The sequence below is a fragment of the Carcharodon carcharias genome, chromosome 7 (genome assembly GCF_017639515.1).
Source record: "Carcharodon carcharias isolate sCarCar2 chromosome 7, sCarCar2.pri, whole genome shotgun sequence".
Classification (NCBI taxonomy): Eukaryota; Metazoa; Chordata; class Chondrichthyes; order Lamniformes; family Lamnidae; genus Carcharodon; species Carcharodon carcharias.
Window position 1 is genome coordinate 54,056,696 of NC_054473.1, and position 23,672 is coordinate 54,080,367.

At 41.9% G+C, this 23,672-nt stretch overlaps 1 protein-coding gene across 1 annotated transcript in view; it reads right to left on the reverse strand.

The window, feature by feature from the left end:
- Nucleotides 1–10,718: 10,718 nt before the first annotated feature.
- The window catches only part of LOC121280296 (FERM domain-containing protein 4B-like), a 247,612-nt gene continuing 234,658 nt past the window's right edge, over nucleotides 10,719–23,672 (reverse strand). The window contains exons 20-23 of the mRNA XM_041192139.1: nucleotides 20,829–20,999; nucleotides 18,374–19,164; nucleotides 16,573–16,696; nucleotides 10,719–13,312 (exon numbers count right to left, since the gene is read on the reverse strand). Of these exons, the coding sequence (XP_041048073.1) occupies nucleotides 13,192–13,312; nucleotides 16,573–16,696; nucleotides 18,374–19,164; nucleotides 20,829–20,999 (1,207 nt within the window). The 3' untranslated portion in view covers nucleotides 10,719–13,191. The remainder of the gene's footprint in view (nucleotides 13,313–16,572; nucleotides 16,697–18,373; nucleotides 19,165–20,828; nucleotides 21,000–23,672) is intronic.

A 23,672-nucleotide genomic window follows, 5' to 3' on the forward strand; every position in this document is an offset into this window, starting at 1 on the left:
GCCCTGAAACTGAAGAAAACTGCAGCCCCCAAATTCAGCGACGCATCTCTCAAGTGACTCTTGGATGCCGTGGAGGCCGGCCAGGATGTCCTCTAGCCCTGCTCTGGCCGCAGAATGGACAACAATAGCACTAACCTGGCTTGAGAGGTGGTGGCAGCAGTGGTCAGCGCCAATGCCCTGCAAAAGAGGACAGTTGCCCAGTGCCACAAGAGGATGAATGATCTCTTCCATTCTGCCAGGGTAAGTCACTCATCTCATCACTCAACTCTCATACTCAAAAACCAATCACACATCCACAGGACCCTCACTCACTGCTGGTTCAAGGGACATCACCATTCACTCTCTCACACTCACCGTTGTTGTCTTCATCCCATTCATGGGACCACTTACCACCCACACAGGCCAGACATACTTGTCACGTGGCCTGGCAGGTGTCCTGCTTACGCCCTCTCCATCTCCATCCATGCAGGACAAGCTGGCACACAAGACAGAGAGGTCGCAGACCGGTGGTGGAATGCCCGAAATCAAAGTCCTCACGGACTTTGAAAGCAGAGCCATCCAGCAGGCTGGCGAGGATCTGGACCATTCCTGTGCTGACAGTGAGGTTGGCGATGGTCTACCAAGTGAGGATCCAGCAGTGCAACATCTATCAGACAACCACGCTGTGAGTGATGTGTCCTGTTTCATAGGCTACTGCCATGCACTGATTATCTCCCCTTACTTTCGCAGGCATACCTGCCAAACAGCAAACAGAGTTCATGACCCCGGGCCTCCAATCAAGCCCCGAAGAAACCTTGAAGAGGAATCTGGAGGCACCCTCCCTGAAGTCCTGTCACAGTGCTCCCCTTCACCCTCAGAGGCAGGGCTCCATTTGCCCCATGATCCCCCACCATCAGTCAGGCAGGGCGGCATTTAACTGCAACCTCCCGGCACCCCTGACGCCTGCAAAGCAACAGGCGACCCTGGCAAGCTCTGCAGAACGTTGCTGTGCAATCACCTCCAGTTCACCCAAAGTGAAGGCCGCCAAGTGTATATCGCCTCCGTGCTGTTGTGAAACACATCGGCATGCTTTATAGATTCATAGTCAGAGGGGTCTACAGCACAGAAAAAGATCCTTTGGCCCACCGGGTCTGCACCGGTCAAACAAGTACCTAACTATTCTAATCCCATTTTCCACCACTAGGCCCATAGTCTTGTCTGCCATGGCATCGCAAGTGCACACCCAAATATTTCTTAAATGTTATGAGGGTTTCTGCCTCTACCACCCTTTCAGGCAGTGAATTCCAGATTCCCACCACCCTCTGGGTGAAAAAATTCTTCCTCACACCCCCTCTAAACCCCCTGTCCCTTACCTTAAATCTATGTTCCCCTGGTTATTGATTCCTCCACCAAGGGGAAAAGTTCCTTCCTGTCTACCCTATCTATGCCCCTCATAATTTTATACACCTCAATCATGTCCCTCCTTCAATATCCTCTGCTCCAGGGAAAATAACCCCAGTCTATCCAATCTCTCCTCATAACTAAAACTCTCCAGCCCAGGCAACATCCTGGTAAATCTCCTCTGCACTCTCTCTATTGTGCAATCACATCCTTCCTATAATGCAGATTCCAGAACTGCACACAATATTCTAGCTGTGGCCCAACCAGCGTTTTAAACAGTTCCAGCATAACCTCCCTGCTCTTATAGTCTATACCTCAACTAATAAAGGCAAGTATCTCATATGCCTTTCCTGCCGACGTGGATGGACGATCCAGCGGGGGTGCAAGAGGCTGGCAGCATGGCCTGATAATGATATGTTGATATATTACAATGAGGTTCCCAACGACTGATGGCAGGAAACACAGCCCACTGTTGGGGGCTGAGTGGCCAATCACGAACTGCCTTCCTGCTGTCGTGAAACTGATCACGCCATATTTGTCTACTCACACCACCTGTCACATCCACTGCCAGTAGGCACAGAAAATTCCGCCCAAATACAGCAAATCAAGTTTGAGGGCCCAGTTTAATTTTTCTTCCCTTTTCCCCCAGAGATGCTTGTTGCTAACTGTAATCAACCACAAGGTTACTTAAACTGATTTAGAATAATTAGAAATAGTGAAAAGGTGCATAACCTGCCATAGGGATCAAAACTGAGGCCCTCCTGGCATCGAACTATGATACAGCAGCATGCCATGCAATTTATTTGCTCGTTGACGTATATCCATAAAAGGCACCCTCTTCCATAGTGGAGGGGAAAATTGAAAGTATATCTAAGAGAAACCCTTCCAGACGAGGTTTTCGATTAGCCATAATTGGATGAGGTGAGTATATTAAGACTCACTACAAAGCCTGAAACATATTGATTCTATATACCTGAGCTGGAAAGAAATAAGACTCTCTTAAGTGTAAATATATTAGCTTATTTTCTAATTACGTAAAAATAAACAGATCTTTGGTGGTATTGTTATTGGATACTTGGGAGCTTGCACTATGGAAGTTGAAGAGCATCATAGTGCACTGCATGGCACTTCTGTGCACTTCTGCTGCAGCCCACATGATGCCCCATGTTGTGATGGATGCTTGTGTGGGAGTGCTATACACAAGATGCAAGCTTCCCAACTGGCCAGATCGTGACGTCAAGGTCAAGCAACCATTCTGCTGATATGACGCACAAATGACCACACAGATCCACTGACGGATTCTCTTGTCACTCACCAAAGAATGTGCATTATTTAAAGGGACAGCGAGGGCGGTTTAGATTAACTTCTGTGATTGCAAAGCTCATGCAAGTGCCATGGAGTATTTTTGGAGGTGCTGTGGTGAGCACCTGGATTTGACAGCGAGTGTTGTTGCATCCTCGAAGGGAGGGGAGAGGAGCAAGTGACCTGTTCACCAAAAGGCTGCGACAGGTATCGGGGCTGCAGTTGCAGCTGCAGAGCCTCTGGGTCTGCAGCATTGCAGAGATGGAGCAGAGACTCCATAGAGGGCAAGCTCCATGTGATGCTGTCTGCTAAGTTGGAGTCAGACTCCTCCATGCTCTTTCACAGAAGGCTGCCTCGCAGGCCAGGCAATGCACCCAGCGTCTTGGTGTGTATTCTCATCAGCATTTTCCTGTATGTTACCCTACTGGTGTCCTCTAAAGTAAATTACTGCTGGTACTGGAAATCTGAAAAAATAACTGAAAATGCTGGAAACACTTGGGTTATAGCAGCATCTGTGGAGAACAGAATTGACGTTTCAGGTTTCTGAACTTCATCAGAACTGGGAAAAGTTGGGAATGAATAGGTTTTGAGCAAAAGGAGTGGGGAGGATGGGAATAAAACAAAAGGGAAGGTCCATGACTGCGTGCAGGGCATGAGAAGTTAAATGAAGAAAAGTTTCATGGTTCAAAGCTAAAGAATGGGACAAGTAAAGAAACAATAGATGTATCCAGAGGTGTAAATTGCGGGATCCTGAATTGCTGCCATCTGAAAGCAAAGAATAGCTAATAAGAAATAAACACGCGGGAAGAAAATAAGAAAAAGGAAATAATATGGGTGTTGAAATCATCTTGTACAAGAGGTAGATAACTGATAACATTGATACAGAGCCAATTGATCTCCTGGATGAATTTTCAATCACCTATGTTGGGGTGGGGAAGAGTGGGTGGGGATGTTGGGACGATGCGGTCAGGGAAGCGCTTTCCAGAAGTGTTTTTCCCCCAAAATGGTCAGGGTTCTTAATCTGGTTTCATGCCTCTCCGAGGAGAGTGTGCAACATTTGGGTGGGATGCTAAGCATATGAAGGTATCACAATTGAATGGGACTAGCAGGATGGATCAGTAGATCTTTACAAGTCCAACAATTCTTGCCTGTTCTTTTTTATTCAAAGTAACACACTATCTAATTAAGAACTCATATTCGTTGTGAGAGCTGAATGAAGAGCTTGATCGCAAAGCAGAAAGTTCTCCTCCTACAGAGATGACGGGTAAAAATGGCCACTGACGCACTGGCGGTAGTGCAAACCAGCCTCATGGCAAAGCAACAAAACAGCACAGTGGTATCGTATGGCTTTTTGGACAGCTATTTATCACACTGCATTTAAACTAGCAATATCTAACACAATGCAATAAATAATTGTACAAATTACATTAGTTACTTGGTAAAGATGATACTACTGTTCAGTCTAGAATAGAACCCATTCTGTTTCTTGTGGATTTGCTGAAACAATTAATTGTATCCTCTTATATAAAGAGGGCTCTATTTCACAAGATTCAGTGTTTCAAACTGAAATGGAGCAACCCTTGTTGAATCAGATCCCTTAGATGATCAGCTTGCTCATTTTAACCCAAGAGACTCCTTTTGGAGTCATCTTACCAAAGAAAGATTCAGCTCAGCCAAAGGTGCAGAATTGTACAGTGCCTTCGATCTGGAATTACTATACAAATTATGACATAAATCTATGGCATTGCATCATTCCAAATGTTAAGAAATAGAGATAGTTTAATGAAATTAAATTGGTATTTGTAGGTGTTAGGAATGGGTTCTATTCTAGATTGGAGCAAAGGGGATACATGGATAGTCCCAAGCTAAGGTAAACCCCAAAAACGCAGGGGAGTGGAAGAGAGGAAAGCCGAAAGAAAACCTTCTAGTTAAGAGAAGTAAAGGAACCTGGGAAAAGGTGAAGTTAAGAGTGAGGGGCAGAGAGAAAGGCTCCAAGCTTCAGATTTAAAGAGATAAAAGCTGCAGAAAGCAGATTTAAAGCGAGAACAGTTTGCAAGAGGCAAGAAAGTCCAAAGAAATGGCAGAAGGTCTGTAACACTTTGCTATAGGCATGTGAAACAGTGGTGTTCTATTGACAGCTGAGTTGGTGAAAGAGTGTGCATGGTAGACAGCTTGAATGCTGGAGGTGAACCCTTGTGGAAGGCGTTTGAGAGAAAATGTTGGTTTGGGAGAAGATTCCAAGGTGAGGTCTTGGAGAGTGGAAATTGGAAACCCTCATGTGAAAGACAGAGTTCAGTGTGACTGGTTGGCTCATGGTGTGACAAGTGTCAGGGGGTGGAGTTGAGGAGAGATCCATGGCATCTGTTTGAGGTGACATCTGTCAATTGATTTCAGAGTGCGTTGTGTCTGACCACAGGGTGTTACAGGTTTACATGGGCTGTGTATTTACTGTGAACTTTAAAGTGTAAGATATCTTTTGTAACTTATGTTATCCTTACAAATCTGTATATATCTGTAAAGGTATATTTGTGGGTGAACAAGTATTATAATATAGTTCATCTTTTCTGGTTGAATATTTTTTTTTGTTAAAAATTCATCAGCTGACTTTGGTGACTCTATTGAGTAGTCACTCTCCGCACATTTAAACAAATAAAAGTTAGAATCTATCAAGCTGGGTTTCACCCTGGGATTGGGCTTGTCCACTGGTAACCTCAGTCTTTCTTTTTAACCTACCTGCACTGCACCACTGGACTCATCATCTATTGAACGCTGATGGCTCTGTCTCTCTTTATATAGTTTCAACCAAAAGTTTTGGTTTCCAATCTCAGTTGCAGTCTTAGTTTCCTTATAAACTGGGGTGGGGGGGGGGGTTGTCAATTTCCATTCTCAGTTTCCCTTTTAAATTGGGGCCTGTCTCAATAAATAAAAGCTTTGGAACTATGGATTCTATCACACTATGGATACAGATTTTAGACCTGTGGTCTCCAGCACCACACTGAGCTTGGAGCTTCATATTACTACAATCCCCGTAGAGACCTGTACCTTTAAAAAAAGAAATTTGAACTTCCTGTTGCTAGCTGAAAGGTTGACAAGTTGATTTCACATTTTAAGACTTTTAGGCCGGAATTTTCTGGCCCTGTTGGCATCGGGCATCATGGCAGGTGGGGGATGGTGGTAGATAAGATGGTGAGAAGGCCAAAAATCGGTTTCACGCTGGCATGAAAGAACAGGGGGATCATCTGATGGAGTCCACCATGGCAGAACGCCAACCCTGCAGGTGGCTGGCATGAACTCGCTTTGCATCCCGCTAATGGTTTGCAAAGTAAGGCCTGACAGGAATCATCTCCTTATGCCAGATTTACTGTTATGCCGGTGGGAAAACATGCTGGGCCAGAACACTTCTGGACAAGTGTGACGTGCAGAGGTTGGGACTTACCATTCGGGCCTTGCTCAGATCATGGACATCTGAGGAGCAGAAAATGCTGGAGCCCTACAGCTACAGGACCCTGGAGGAACACGTGCATCACAGGCTGGGTGGATTCTGAAGGACATGGCTTCACCATGAAGCAGCTCTAAGAAGGTAAGAGGTCTCCGTTGACGTCTCAGGTCTGCTTCAGAACATCATGGTCTTGGCCATGGGCTGCTACAGATGATCAGTGAGGGAGGGGAGAGGAAGTTCCTCCAGTTGTGAGTGAGAAAGGAAGGTGTACCGTGGGGGGGATAGGGATGGTTGGGGGTGCGAGAGGAAGGTCTAAGTTTTAACTGGGAGAGAAAGGTGCATGGGGTTGGGCCCAGGAGTGTGATCAGGTGGAGATGCAGCTCAGCTCAGATGGACAACTGAAAGAGAACCCCGAGCAGGCAGCATTGAAAATGCTCAGGACATTGAGGTGAGTGTGATGGAGGAAGGATTGCATGTGTGGGACAGAGCTTGCACGAGGCTCCGAAATGAGGCTTACACACTTCTCCCTCCAGAGTCATTCGTGGTACGGCTGCGTGCAGCTGAACTGCTAATGGGGGCCGGGTGTGGGGGGGGGGGGGTGTGGTGGGGGGAGGACTCACAAAGCCTTTAAATGAAGACAACATTACACATTATTCAGTGAAAGTGAATATATTTCCAGATTATGAAGTGACAAAATGTGTTCACCCATGCAACCGTGATCAGAAATTATTAACTTTTCTAGCCTGCCACTTCTTCTAGGTGCTGCCCTGACATCCACAGCAGGGGTGGAGACAGCCTGTACAATGGTTGGCCCTGTTGCCTCTGATGACTTCGGTGCAGGCCTCTGGAGAGCCAAGAGCTTGCGGCCCCTGGCTTGCTTTTGTCCTCCTGTGGGCCAGCTGCTCCCTCTGCGGTGACAAATGACGAGGTTGAGAGGGTCACAGGCAAAGGGACCTCGGAGGGAGAGGACAACCTCTGAGATTCCTGAGTGGATGACTCAGAGGTGTCCAGCTGCCGCTTCTCCTCCCTTCAGGTACCCAAGGGGAAGGAGCATCTGGAGGGATGTCGAGGTGCCCTGTTTCCTCCTCACATTGCCACTGCAGGAACTCAACCATGGCTACTGCGATGGAGTGTAGGTCTACACACCAGGGTCTCCATGGTGTTCGCCATCCTCCTCATGGAGACCTCAATACGCACATGTGGGCATCACTTCATCAGAGAGCAGGTGGACGCACTCCTTCGACTCGCGTGCCACTCTGTTGAGGGCTTCCAACAGGTCTGTGTGATATTCCCCCACCTTCTGCTGACTCCATGATGAGTCGGAAAGCTGAATCCAGAGGCTCGTCATCTAACTTGGACCTCACAGATACCTTTTCCCCAGCAGTCCTCCAAGTGCCGGGGGAGGTCGGTTGAACGTGCCCCCTCCTGCTGCATATAAGTGTCCATGCGGTGACCACTAGATTGTGAACCTGAGCCTGCTCTAGGTCTAGGTTCCACCAAGGTGTGCGTCTCTGTGCTGGTGCAGGGTGTGGGTAAGCGCTGTGACAGGTCTTCCAGGCTGCTTATTTCCAGCTCTTCAATGAAGGTGTCATCTTGGCTGGAGGTGAGGACGTGGATGGAGCTGAGGGACTGGCTGGCTGAGGGTGCTGGTTGCTTGGCAGAGCTCCCTGTGAATTAAAGTATGAATAACTAGTGCATGGCAGCAGAGTCAAAAGGAGAGCACTCACAGTTGAATTGAGAGAGGGATGATGTGGTGCAGGATGCTCACTTGGGTGTTTGCCGATGATCTTTCTGTTGCGGCAGGCACGGTCCACATTCTCACCAGTCAGCAAAATGGCATGTCCCTCAAATTGAGCAAAGGGCCTGTGGGCCACTTCACCCCTGGTCTGGGATCTCTGCCTGCTGTTGTGAGCCAGCTTCTCCTGCACGAAAACAGATGGAGTGTGTGAGCATGGCAATGCGTGGAATGTTGTGTGGTGAGTGCAGCCATGGACGGGATGAGGTTGCGAACTCCAGAGGATATGAGCCTGATGGAAATGTGTAGGTGTGTGTCAGAGTTAGCGGTGTCATCCTTTGAGGTGTGAGATCCCTGTGGACGTGTGATGGGCTTGAGAATGTGAAAGTTGAGAGTGATGAGGTGGCTGAATGAACCTGGCACAACGTATGAGAGCATTCTTTTCCCAAACTGGATGGCAGATCTCCTCTGTGCTCCATTGACCGCTGCTGCCACCGCCTCCTAGGCTGAATCGGTGACTCTGGTGGACCTCCTCCAGCCAAAGCGGGGTTAGAGGACATCACAGCAGCCTTCCACTGTGTCCATTAGAGAAAGACATCACTAAATTTTGGGCCTGGAGTCTTCTTTGCTTTCAGGGGAATCTGTGGCCTGGAGCAGTCCTGGTCTATAGACATGAAGTGGACATGCACTTTGCTGCATTTTAAATATGGCGCCCAGAGTGAGGAAGCGCCGAGGTCACAGCCGGGCAGGCAAATCCGATCCTGCCTGCCACTGATCTGGCGTGTTTCCAGTGAATATATTATTAGTGAGGCAGGACGCACCAGGAATGGGATGAAATGGCATGAAAAGCCACCACTGCAGCTAGCGGGTAAAGCATCCTTTTTCCTGCCTGCCACTTTATGGGAACCTAGGATGATTTTGCTCTTACTCTAATAAGCACACTCAAAGCACTATTAGCTAACTACTATTTTTGTCGGCAATTTATACTTTAAACCACAGAATGGGTCTTTCCCCTTTCATTTTTAACACAAATGAAAACCCATTTCACAGGTATACTTTACACTGTCCCTGAAGCAGTTAATATGATTTTCCCAGACCCAGTCCAAAGTGATTCTTAGCTCCTGAGGATTTACTTCTATTCCTTTCCTTTCCCAGCCTGGTAACGTTTAACCCCAGAACTGACTTTCACAATGAGGCTTTTTCCTGGTGATTCTCCCACTAGCACAAGTTATGTGAATTATCCAGCCTCATTTCAAATCCTTACAAACTAGATCTCCTCAATCTAAGCGTTAAGCTCTACCTGCATTCCTGTGCAGTAAACCATTGAGACTTTCGACATCTAGCTGTGCCCTCTGTCCCAGATCAGGCAAAATAACTTGGGGAGTTTCATGGCTACCTCGGAAACCTTCTCCGCTCAAAGCCTATTCTCATGGCAACATGAATCACATGAGCCTCATATCCAGGTAGAAATGCTAATTAGCTATCCTTGAGATGCCAGGTCTCTTATCTTTGTGAACACCTCACACCTACTTTCCTGCAAATAACCTATGCCTGCTTTTAATCTTTCACAGGTCACCCAGATGTGTTGTTGGGCGGACTTCAGGACAGGTCACATGACCCCTTCATTTTATCCTACGGTTCCAAAATGTAACAATCTTATAAAACCACAAAACCCCATATTTGTAACAATGTGCCCTAACATAGTGGGAAAAATCTGATGTTAGTCATAGTCAGTGATGATTTGGCACCAGAATCTGTTCATTTGTACTGGAATTAGATAAGATGAAGAAAAACACAGGGAAATACAACTCTGAAATATTGTCAGTGTGCGCTCATGTCCTGTTTCTAGACTTTTTTTTTAAAGTTGCTGCGAAATAGGGACTTAACTAGAGGGGGAAAGGGCTGAAAATTGGCCTGGAAAACACAATCCTGGGAAGGATCTTACTTCCAACAAATCTGTTTTTGTAATATATTAAAGATTAAAATAACCAATGTTTTCATTATGAATGTGTACTTCCCAGAAATATCTTGTGGGTAAAGACACCACCCACTGTTAGCACTAAGCTATAGGAGGTCATGGGTCCCAAGTTTGATTCCCAGTCTTTAAGTTTCTTGGTCTCAGCAGCAGCTGGTATGCTACAAATGACATCAATGCACCAAGGTTACAGAAAAGTGAAAAGAAGTCAACCATGGTTGCAAATTCTGCTAATTATCCAATGACCCCCTACAGGAAAATCTATATGTGCTCTTGGATATCAAGTGAGAATAGGATCATTGACACCCACTGTATAGGCTCACACATTGAGCACTAGTCACTTGTCAGAGATACTAGAGTGCAGCTTATTTAAGTAACATAACTGCATTCTAGCAAGAAACATCATGGCATTAAAAAAAAATCTCACAACACTAACATAACCTCATGGAGTGGGCAAGTACCTTTTACATAAGATTCAACTATCAACCCTGGACAGTTGCTTGGAATTTAATTTTTCCAAAGACGAAATGCTATCTTCTTTATTTCAATTTCCTTAATTTGTAGGCTGTCCACTGGAGATATAAATGCAATACAAGAATGCCTGACAGCTTGTATTCTGAAAATTTTGTTGATCATGCTATTGCACCACAGGATTGTTTATCTCAGGATCCAACCATTAGGACTTGCATTCAAAGAGGGAATGAGAGAATCAGAAGAAAAGAAAGGGACAAGAATAGAACATAAACCATGAGAGCATACAAAAAATGAAAAATATCCATGAAAACAAACAAGGCTGTCAGTACAAATTTAGATCAAAAGTCCTGATTACAAACAGGTTAGTGTTTATATCAATGTATGCATGTAAAACAATTAAAATATCAGGAAAATATGGGGGAAAATCAATTTATTGAAAAAAAGATATTGGAGCACTGATGCAGAGCCGCATAAAACTACAAAAAATACACACAGAAGGATACATACGCTTTATTTATTGATCTCCTGTTTTAAAGCACATTTTTATAGTAGGAAGGACAACAGGAGTATAATGTAAAGGCATACACAAAAGTTTCTCTCTGGGTAAAGCTGTACAAATATGCAAAAGAATAAGTTAAAAGCTTTGTTTCCAAAATTCCCACATGAATTGAAACTTTTTCTCACTGAATAAAAAAATGACTAAGAACCAGCTTACCAAATTAGTTTACTATATATTACATGCTTTGGAAAAATAATAAAAATGTTCACAAAAAGTGTCATTCAGAAACTTTACATAATAAACACAATTGTAATTTTTCTTCCCCTTGTTTTAAAAAAAGGAAATGACAGCACCTTTCCATGGATTCCAGCATGGGAATCACACGTTCACCAGTTAGAACTTGGAAAATAAGATTGCCAGGTCTTCAACACGCCAACTTGTAAAATTCATGTATTATTGTAAATGCTATAATAAAAACATCCCTGGGCCCCAAACAGGTGAACATATGTATTTTCCAAGGAAATAGTGAGGTAGTGTGAGCCACATGAGCACTTTTTAAAAAAAGGAAACATTTTGTTAGTGGGTTCACCTTACTGGCTGCAAAAGAAATCCTGCCTGGAGACTTCCTATTTTATTTCCATATTTTTGTTTATGCACTATCCTTTTGAGATGAATTTCGAAACCAGTCCCTTTAAACCTCCTCATGGTGGCTAGCTTGAATGGCAGTCAGCATATGAAGGGCAAGAGCCAATTACTTAGAAGGTTTCCTCCCCTTCTCTTCTGAAAGTGGTTAGGTTACAGTTCCATGGCTACTGACACTCCTGGGTCCTAGTACCTATTTTTCAACTTGTACCTAGACAATGAGTATTGGCAGGCTATTTGACTATGGGGTAAATTACTGGAAATCCAGGCCTGTGAGCACATTACCTTTGTGTATTCCAGAATAAGCCATTTTCAAATCTCAGGGGTCTGAGCTATGGGTGATTTCTCACCTTCCTCCTTCTGGGACAAGGACAGAAATTCTTGCAATACCTTTCCCAGCCTAAATTCAGCTAACTCCCCACAGATTAAGAGATTGAATTAAGGGGCTTCTTTGGTCTGCATGTCTCAGTAATTGTCTTCTAGCCCATTTGCTTGGTGAGTCTTGGCAGAGCTTGTCATTTGTTGCTTTCATCAACCACAGCACTTTTTATGTAACACAGTCAAAAACGTTTCTGATAGATTTATTAACTCGTTTCAAAAGGTAGGTGGATCAGGAGAACAATTTTGCACCTGAGTTGTAGGAACGGCACCAATACTTGCCCAGCCAAGATCTGTCACATAAGCATAATCCAGGTAGGGCTAATAATCAAATTGAACTGCTTCAACCAGTTTGCGCCAACACCATGACAGCCATAATTGGAATTGTGCTTTTTATTTTTAAAAAAAAATCATGTCTTTTTGCATTTTCGTATTTGTGAGTCTCTCTCAAGCCATGTGCTTTTCTTTGATACATGTTGTGATTCAGTTATCTTTAATGCATATTTTCATGATTGGTTACGTTTGGCATTCGATATGGTCCACTAATGATTGCCATTAGCCTTAACTGGTCCAATAACTCTCTTCCCCCACAAATTAAAAATCCATTTGAAAGCACTACAGTTAGGCTAAATTATCAAAGCGTTTTTAAAACATGAATACATTAATTCTTTGTGCTTCTTTTAGCTAGATCATAAAAATCTTTAAACAAAATGCATTTCTTACCTTTTTCTGGTCTTAATTCCAACTAATCATTTTTTAAAAAATTCATAAGCCCACTAACTCTATTCAAGTAATCAGAGTTACCAGTTCTTTGCCATCAAAATACATGGCATCCTTCATTTGATAATATGTAAAGTACTCTTAAGACTTCCAAAGCATATGAAGTTACTCACTACCCTGCTTTGTCCTTCCATCTTTTATGTCTATGCAAAAAGCATAGTTCCTTTTACTCCAAGTTCACTGAACAATGAAGAGCATCTACTTTCATCAACTCAGTCTTTGAAAAGTGCATTCACAGTTTTAAAAAAATTCCCAAGTGCCATCCTTCCATGCTTCGATTCAAACTCAAAGCAATCCACCTAAAAAGGTTTTATTTCCTTCTTTAGAATGTATGGTTATCAATTTAAAGCAAACCTTTCCTGAACTGTAACCTGCAGAATTTAAGCCTTCACTGTTTCTGCACAAGTTGGCCAGAATGAGCTTCCCAGCATTCAGGTACAGTGCCTTCTGCAAGCACTGAAATGTTCCAAGGATGATTCCCATTTGTAGAAATAAACCATTTCGAACAGACTGAGAAAGATGCAAGGCACACAGAGTAAGTTATCTATATATTGAACATTGAAGGTTGAAAGTCAACCAACAGTCACTTAAACCAGAGTCCCAGGTTTAGAGTCTTCATGCCATAACAACACCTGCTCATCAGGATACAGGTCATCTTCCAGCTGGCTTGTGTCTCCACTGTCTGAGTACATTCGTTCTGGATAAGGTCTGGTAAATATTTTTAAACAAAAGTTAGAAAAAGGACTGCAATAACAATCCAAAAAGACATGCATTTCTGAAAATACGAGTTTAATTTAAAAGAATGGACACAACATTAATCACAATTTTCAAATTTTAGCTTTCTAAAAAAATGCAGTTGATTCAATCAAGTCTATTGGCTGAAGGTCACAGGGATATAATTCTTACACAGCTGGATCAAGAAAGCATATCTACCCAGTACACTGTGATAGTCTGCATCTGATCAACAAAAAAATTGAAGCTTCATCCTTTTATTTTTATTGATATTTATTTACTGTAACAAGTATTTGTGAATTATTTAGTTCTTAAATGGGATTTTAACTTCTGAAACTCATCCAAGCATTAATATAACTATAAACAAATCTGGAACTGTGGGTGGGCTGAAATGCTATTATCAGTATGATCCTATTAATAGTTTTGTCAGAAATTACTAATGCTTACATTAACACCATTAGTCATTATTGGTATTCCAGGTGCAGGGATATGTTGATACTTTGGATTTTAACAAAAAAACCCCAGAAATTTCTAGAATTTTAGACAGGAAAATAATTTGACTGGATACAAGAAGATAAATGTTGACGAAGTCAAAGGACCCTCGAAACTTAGCAGGAAGGTGGGTTAGATTATCTTATACCCCTCCATGATGTTGCATATTTGATTTTGTTTAAGGAAAGCTCAGGTTCATAGACAGGATAATACGGTTACTAAATATCAGTGTTTGGTTTAATTTAAAAACCCATCATCTTGAGCTTCTAAAACTGCCTACAGCTATTCACAACATTTGACTCATTAATAAGGAGCTAAAAGGTGTGCTGCATGGCTTGGTATCTTTTTCAGTCTCAGTTAATTTTTAAAGGGTTGAGTAATTGTTGGTGACTGAAAAAGCCATTTAGTGGTATAGGCCATTAATGATTCATTTTCTCCCAAAGTTGACTAATGCCATTGGTATTGCACCAATCAATTTAAAAAATGGCTTGGTGCCGAATTTTGTTTTTTAGTGCCCCTGTGAAACACTTTGGGATGTTATACTACATTAAAAGCCCCATATAAATAGTTTGTTTTTGTAATATTTTCAGTGGGTAGGAAGGCTGGGGTGTGAAAATAAAGGAGACTGGGATAGAACAGTTCAATTTGAGGCCTTCCCTTGTATTCAAATTTTTGCTCCACTGAGTAATTCCAGAATAAAGAACATTTGAGCCATCCCCCGCAACCACCTCACCACCAATCCCCATCGCTTCCACCAACCTTTCCTTCCTTGCTAGGACATTGTTCTAAAGGCAATTCCAATGCTTCATTCAAGTACCCATTTTCAGTTGTGTAAACCTATGCAATGAGTATCACAGGTTATGTGCTCACTGATTGCATCATGCTGAATCTACCGCTATCCTCTTTGATACACTTAGGTATTAGGGACAGATAAAGTGTCTTGTTTTACCCTTTCCCTTGACTAAACTTGTATCAATGAATAGTACCTTTACTGACTAGAACACTGGGACAGAAATTCAGGAAATCAGTTGGGAAACACTTTGAAAAATTTAAAAAAGGCAAGCAAAGTAGAGAAGATCTTACTGCTAAATCACACACCAATAATTTAGCAGGAAGAAATAAGTAATTCAATAAGGAAGCAGAATTTAAAACCAATTCTCCCTGCTGTATATATATCCAGATGTAGACTTCATTTAAGCATGGAAACATTTAGAATTTAATTGCATTGATGATTAGGAGGAATCTTCGATCTTTAGTTTTGTATCACGTCCAGCAGCTGTTTGACAATTTGTTGAAGCAGTGAAGCAACATTAAGGTTATTGTTCTTAAATTTCAAACTTCACATTCAAAGAAACATAGTAAGCAGCTCAGCTAACGTCAAGCCTTGTTAACAAGCAAAAACACCAAGAGTCACCAACCATCACACACAAAAACACGCGAGAATACTTACTACCGCTGACTACATTTTGCGTATGAGTATTTAATGAATATCTCATTTCTGTAGATACGATGTTGGCTGCAGTCAGTACACTTAGTGAAACACTCCTTTTCTTTGTAAGGAAAAGTGGAAGTGGATGAAGTGGATGAAAAAGAGGAGGAGGAAGAGGAAGAGGAGGAGGCAGATGAGTGTCTGGTAGGAGCAGTGCCAACAGCAGGGAAATGGTGGTACTCAGTAGAAAAAGGATCATCAAGAGACTGGAAGGAGCTACGCCTACAAGAAAATGACCGACAAGCAAAGTAAGAAGTGAATCTTGAGATTATTTTCCTCATTTCTTTTCCTTCTCTCTTGAAAGTGTTAATTTAAACAAGGAAACAGTATCACAGGCATCGGTGGCCCATTGGTACCTCACCTACATGGCCATATTTTGTCTCAATGTCCATCACCACATATATAGGTTCAAATCTCCACACTGCTGAGTTACTGATCCAAGCTATGTTGCTGAGGAAGGGAAGCATTAAGCAAAAGCCAAGTATCTCCCTGTAAAAGAAGGGACTGATGGAAATGAAGTCAGAAAGTTCACTTACAGTGGAACTAAGGTGGGTCTAGGTGGAACTGGTATCGAAAGAATAACTTGACCCATTTATAATGCAAAATCTGAGGTATAATCCATTCTGCAAAACAGTATTTTAAGCAATTCATATCAGTATGAGCAGTTTTCTTGAACGCGACAATTTATGTTTATTGTTTGAATAAGGGCTTTTAACAATGCACTTCTCCTTAAGGGTTTTTTCTAAACACTTTAAGAAGTTGTTTAGAATGGTCCCCAGATATGAGGAGGTATCTACTCTGCCTCTCAATAACAAACTGCAATGGAACTTAATGGTTGTTGTCTTTACAGAAAACTCTAATTTTGTGGCTGAGGTGGAGAAATGCTAATTACTACAGCTTGCATTTACAGTAATATTCCTCATTAATCTATTAACTTAATGCAACCTGCAATTTGGACGGTTCAAATTTGATGTATGCCTTTTCCTTCACTGTTTGCACTTTTTCCCCTCTTTAGCAAATAGTTATGTTTAAAAAATGTTTGCTGGCATATACCTAAAATGAATATACAAAAAACCACCTATTAAAATTGACAGTATAATTTCTGGAAATGGGATAATAGTTTATGAGAAATTTACACTCTTAAAAGAAACTCATTCTTCCTGCAGAGATTATATTTGAAACTGATTACAAGTTTCAGTTCTAAGAAGCTAAGTAGATGAACCCAGGTTTCTCTGCAGCAGTTACTGATACTCACCTGCTATGCAGTGTAGTATTGCTGTAGGAGTTACTGAATGAACTTGTATATGGTATATGATCATAATCCTGAAGGCCTACTGTCATCTGGCTCCGCCAAGTTCCTGTACTTGTTGCTGATGAGACTGGGATTTAAAAAGAAAATGTAATTTAAAAAAAAGCTGTATACTAACCACTAATGCTCTATTTTTTCTCCCCCCAATTTTAAACACTTGATTCATTTAGTGCTTGACTGGACCTAAACACATTCATAATAATTACACCACTCGGTTAGGTAGTTCACCTAGTACCAAAGAAGTCCAATCATTTTCTCCCCTTATAAGTATTCAAATTCATATCAGGTTTACATTACATGCTACCAATTCCAAATCTGTCCCTAATATTGTCTATTTAGTTTTGTTATACTACCAGAAGCCAGTCTAGTTCTGTACAATCCTATCTAGTCTGAGCTACATTATGCAACTGAACTCTGCTGAAATGCCGTTGATATCATAACAAAGTATGTTTAAGGTAATAATTTACTTAGGTTAGAGCACATCATCTAGCCACAACTATCCTAAACCAGATCTGTGGACACATTAGGCTTTTCACCTATAATTTCAGTAAGGATTTCTCCATAAGTATGTTTAATAGGTCCACTGCTGCAGCGGTATAGGAACAAGTTGTATAGTGCGAAATTAAATAGAAGTTAGTCTGTTATTATTTTCATCTTGGCATTGTCACTCTACTTTTAAGGTCGCATCCTCACTAACTAATACTTGCCTGGTAAATTGGACATGGGGAACACCGAATTATTGTGCAATAGAACAGAACTCACAATCCAAAACAAAAATTCTCAAAATATTAGCCAGGCAAACGTTACAAGATGGAGCCACAAGCGCATTTAAAAAAAAAATCCCTTTCCTGCAGAATTGCTGGAGGAGTTACTGAACGTACTTGAATAAGGCTACTTTAGGTCAAATCAAATTTCTACTGGAATGTGCTCCATTAAATTCTTTCTCACCAAGCTTTCATTTTATACCCTGGACATTATCAATGGTGCTGAAGCCACATTTTAAAAAACTGAGTTCAGAAAAAAAAAGCACGGAATTTAACGATTGCGGTGGTGGGTCTGTCCACTGGCTGGAGAGCAGGTGACAACCCTGCCGCAGTCACTTCTGGGAGCCCCGTTGGGATCAAGTCCCAAATGGGTTGCCTACAGGTTGCTATTTGGGGTGGTGGCCACTGCTGGTACTGCAGTTGGTCCCAGTTAAAGAGATGATTGGTGCAGCCCCGGACCAACGCAAGTGGGATAGGATTGCGAAGTCCACTCAGCAAGGCCCAGTGAGAGGGTGAAAGGTGAGGGCGGGGGAAGGTGGTCACTGTCAAGGGCAGGAGGAGTGACTTCCCAAGGGTCCCTCCGTTTCAGCTGCCAGGTTCCTCAGTTGAACTTAGGATGTCAGAGGACATCACGCCCCCTCCGGAGTGCAGAATTATCTACCAGAGTTTACCTGGAGGTTTACTCTGCGGCTTGGCTCCAGTCTGCTGCAAGTAGAATACCAGCAGCTGTGGGATGAAGCCCTTAAGTGGTCTCCAGACGGGAAAGCCACCCTCAACCCTCCCCTCCCTGAACACAACTCATCGTGGGGTGGGAAGGGGAGTTGGAAGGTCTCCTTGCACCTTCCTGCCCATCCTATGACCCTTGTGACCCACCAGGCGGAGTTTCTAAACTTACAGATATGGCAGACTTGCATCACTGTCAGCAAGATTCCTTAACATACAAATGATAACTTTTGGCTGACAGCTGAGGAAGCTTCTCTTACCCGATGTAAAAGATGTAGCCCTACTGGTTGGAGAAAACGGGCCGTGCATATAAGCAAAACCTAGACTTTGCTGTGAGCCCCTGTCAGAGTCTAAGCCTGCCTGCAGGCCATAATCCTTGTGAGTTGAGGCACGCTCATACCAGCCACGCAAACTTTCTGCAACCAAGGCCTTCTGGATGTTTTTGGTTATTTGTTCACTTTTAGCACCTCTCCTACGCACATTCCTTAATGTTGCATATGGGTTTTGAGACATGTTATCACTATCGCCCTGGTAAAAGCGAGTGTAATCTCTATATTGTTCAGCATTGTAAGAATGTGATGATCTATATGGGGCTTTAACATTGTAGTGTCCCTCAGTGTCATTTTCAAATGTGTATCCAAAAGGCTCATAGTCACTGTATGGTGGATATCCTGGAATATAATAGTCAGATGAAGGCTGCGTATGAGAATTCTGATAAACTCCATTCCTTCCATCTTTTGGTGCTAAATTGGGCATGCTCCCTGAAGCTGCTGAGGAAATATTTGGTTTCTTGTGTCTTCGTCTTTCTCTTGACCGGCAACCCACTGTCATGGTGTTGTAGTACTGGGGAGGTTTACTTGGTGTGCTATAATACTCAGTACTGGATTGACTAGTGTAGGATGACCCATCGTCCAGCAGTTCTGTACTGCAACTCCTTTGGGCTGCTGTAAGGGGAAATACTGTCCTGTTGTTTGTGCTTTCATCCAGGAGATGAGATTGGGATTCCAAGCTTCCACTGCGCTGTCTGAAGTGATTTGGGGAAATCTCAGGTCTGCATGTAACAAAAAAAAAAACAATTTTTATTTCAAACCTTAGAGATGTCACAGTGAAGTGATCCATACTGAGTGCTGAAATCTATTTTTTTACCTAAATATTTACAAATATTTCACATGTTTCACTTATGAATTAATACCAAAAAAGAGATTATAATCAGGCAACAGTTAATGATAATGCAAACTATGCAACAAAAAGATAGACTGTAGAAACATAAAAATAAATTTACATAAGTGTTAGTACTTATTTTACACAGTTCCCCAATATGATTAGTTCATAGAATGATGTAGAATGATACAGTACAAAAGGAGGCCTATTCATCCATTGTGCCTGTGCCTACAATTAAGAACCATTTTCCCATAACTTCCAAATATTTTCCTGTAACGATTTAACTAATTCCTTTGTGAAAGTTATTTCTTTAATCACCCCTTTGGGTATTACACTGCAGCTCATACAGCTCTATGTAAAAATATTCTCAACTCATCTCTAATTATTTTACCAATTACTGTATCTCTAGTTATTAATACTTATTGCAATGGATACATTCTCCCTTTATTTACTCATGATTTTGAGCAGATCTATTAAATCTCCCCTTATCCTTCTCTGCTTTAAGGAGAGAAACTATAACTTTGTCAACCTCTCCATGCAACTGAAGTCACTCAACCCTGGTGCATTCTGGTAAATCTCTTCTGCAACCCTCCAAGACACTGATACCTTTCCTAAAGTGTGGTGCCTAGAGTTGAACACAATATTCCAGTTGAGGCCTAACCAGTAGTTTATCTTTTGTACACCGTTTCACGATTAATACATTCAAAGATCCCAGAGGCTTTCTTATCAGCCAGTTCAATTTGTCCTAGCACCTTCAAAAGATTTTTGTATATATATCCTCAGATCTCTCTGTTCCTGTACCTCCTTTAAAATTGTACCATTTCATTTATAACAAAAACAGAAAATGCTGTAAACACTCAGCAGGTCTAGGAGCATCTGTGGAGAGAGAAACAGAGTTAACATTTCGAGTTTGTATGACCCTTCTTCAGAGCTGAAGAGAAGCAGAACTATGATGCATTTTTCCAGCATTTTCTGTGTTTGTTCCAGATTTCCAGCATCTGCAGTATTTTGCTATTATCTTAATAACCATTCAGTTTATATTGGCTCTCTTTCATTTTCCCACCAAAATGCATCATGCCACACCTCTCTGCATTATATTTCATCTGCCATGTGCCTGCCCATTTCACCAATCTATGGCCTCCTGAAGTCTATTACCCTCTTCATTGTTTATAAGTTTTGAGTCCTCTACAAACTTTGAAACTTTGTCCTGTATACCCAAGTCCAAGTCACTAACCTACACATCAAAAGAGAAGTGATAATCTCTTGGGGGCACCACTATATACTTCCCTGTTGTCTGAAAAACACCATCGCTCTGCTTTCTGTCCTTTTGCCAACTTCATACCCATGCTGCCACTACCCCTTTAGTCACATGGTCTTCAATTCTGCTAATAGGTCTATTGTGGTACTTGATCAAATGCCTTTTGAAAGGCCATTTAAACAACATCAAATATGCTCCCTTCATCAACGCCTTATGTCACTTCAAAGAACTCAATCAAGTTAATTGTGCTATGGGTGCCAGTTTTCAAAGCACTTTCAATGACTTCAAGGACATACCGTAACTGACTGCTGCTGTAAGCATTACGAGTCAAAACTGGAGTAGCTGGCATACTTCTTCCTCCGTGGCACTGTCTCCCCTGTGTTCTGTAAGGGCTACTATGTGTTGAGCTCAGTTCTCTCGGGCCATGCACAACATCCTGCAGGTAGTAACCTTCATTACTGCTGTATCTGTAATACATTCCAATTTCAAATTGGTTATAGTAGCAACTTCGACAGTCAATTTTTGGTAATTCTAATGGCAAGAAAATACAATATTGTCATAAAAGCAAAAATGAAAACCTATTTAATGGGCAGAATATTAAGTTTGGTGGGTGGGCGCGTGTCCGACCTGGCCAAGTGTAAAATGATGCATGATAACGTCGGGCGAATGCCTCGACATCATAGTGCAGTCCCGCGATAGTCTGCGCATGCCTGCCAACAATTAAAAAGGTAATTAAATTCAAGTTTACGCTGCCCATCTGGCAGGCAGGCGAAAAGGCCAAGTGGCCTTTGCACTTTTAGGAAACTTCATCCACGGGCGGGATGAGGTTTCCTAAAGCAAATAAAAATTAAATAAAAAGTTTACACTTGAATTAAAAACCTGTCCCTGCTCATGTGACAGTCACATGAGGGTACATGTTTTATGACATTTTTATTTTTATTTATTTTTTAAACAGTGCTTCATCTCCCTGAGGCAGCTCTGAGTCTCAGGGAGATTATGCAGCGCTCACTCGCATGAAGTTCACACTTGGCCCGCCTGCCCTCCTCCCCCCACCCGCACAGGTAGTGCTGCTGTTCACATTTCACTCTGGGCGGGCCTTAATTAGCCCGCCAGCGTGAAATTGCAGTGTGGCGCCTACCGCGTGCAGCGGTCAGCTTCCCGATCGCCCCGCACGCCAAGAGCAAAACTCTGCCCAATGTGATTTTTTTCCAACTGTTAGTGAAATAGATGACACAGCAGTTCCCTTTTCAGTTCAGTGTCAAAAATCACCAACAAGAATTGCCTAGGAACAGTGAAACGCCGGCAATTTTAACCTAAACCCGAGGGAAGAACTTTTGCTTCGGAGTCTCTCTTAGAAGCAGTTTAATGTAACCTTACTGCCACAGTTCCCAGCAGTTTTAACTGGCATTGAACCAAAAATCCTCCAACTTAATCAAATTAATCAACTAGAAGTAGAAATGATTGCCTCTGAGATCAGTATGTTTCTTGTGCAACAAGGACAGAACCATTACTTGATTTTCATTCAGGGAAATAAAGTAGGACAAATGACTGACAGGAGAACAATTGGCAAGTAGAAATCAAAGTCAAGGACAAGGCACTGGACTGGAAAAATGCAAAGTTCAATAAGGCAGGGGGGGGCCTGGTCCAAACTAACTGGGCAAATAAAATTAAAAACAAGTTGACGGATCAGCTGTAAGCACTCTTCAAATATGAGATACATAGGTAACAAAATAAATACATTTTGACAAGGCAAAGAAGGGAGTGCATCAAAGAAAACATTCCCATGGATAAAAACAGATTAAAGCTAAATTGAAACTTAAAAAGGGAGGCAAAATAAAATTGAGGCCAACAATATCATTGATAATAAGCAGAATGTAAGAAAGTAAATTGGGGAGGTGAAAAGAGAGATTAGAAGTGTGAAAAAGGAATGTGAAAAACATGAGAAAAATAGTAAAGCTTTTTATAAGCATATAAAAGGCCAAAGAGAGCAGGACCACTTTGGAAAGAAGGGGGAGTTTAATTGCAGAGGATCAAGGAATATTGGAGATATTATAGAAATATTTTACACTTGATTTTACTAGTGCTGCTGGTAATAAGAATGTACATATAGTCGAGGAGGATAAAAGAATGGGAAAGAACAGCAGAAAAAATAACTCAAGGTGGATAAATCACTGGGCCCTGATGGCAGGTACCCAAGGCTGCTGAAGGAGTCAGAGAGGATAACGCAGACGTTCTGGGCACAAGCTTTCAATTCATTTTAAATATGAAAATTCTGCCATGGGACTGGACATTAGCTGATGTAATAACATTATTCAAGATGGGGGACGTCTATGGAGCAGTTAGGCAAATGTCAGTTGTGGGCAAATTCTTACAATCTATAAATCCAGGCAAATTAGTGAACATTTAGAAATGCATTAGTTAATCAAGGACAACCAAATTGGATTTGTTTATGGCAAATTGATTTTTTTTTTTTAAAAGGGATTGATTGGATAGAGAGAATGCAGATGTAATATTAATGCAGTTTTAGAAAGCATTCCATAATTTGTCTCAAACCACTGGTTATTAAGAAATTAAAGGAAAAGGGACATTGAAGAAATATGGGAACAGAGTAGGTAGATGTGATTAGAACTATTTGCTTGCATGCATGGTTGGTAAATGTTTAAAGAGACTGGGTGAATTGAATGGACTGTTTCTGTGGTTGTAACTTCTAGTTAAAATAAATGGGCGGCTATAAAAGTGTTCAAATGAGCCCAATGGTTAGTGCTGTACCTTCTCTTGTGTTTATAAACATAATTTGGACTTGGGTATAGGGAACACAATTTCAAAATGTGATGACCTAAAAGTAGATTAGTAAACAGGAAGGAGGATTGTAAAAGACTTCAGAGAGACAGGTTAGCCTAATAGGCAAACAGGTAGCAGATGAAATTTAATCTGAATAAGTGTGCACAGCAATACAGTTTGGGAGGAAAAACAAGGAATAGGAGGGAGACTCAATGGAAAAGTGCTGATGGCTATCTATTAGCAGGGACCTAGGGGTTCAATGACATAACACCCTTAAATTGTAAGCGGATTAGGTCAGGAGTATTTTGGGATTATAAATAACTTGACAGACAGCATACGAGCAAAGGAATAATTGCAAC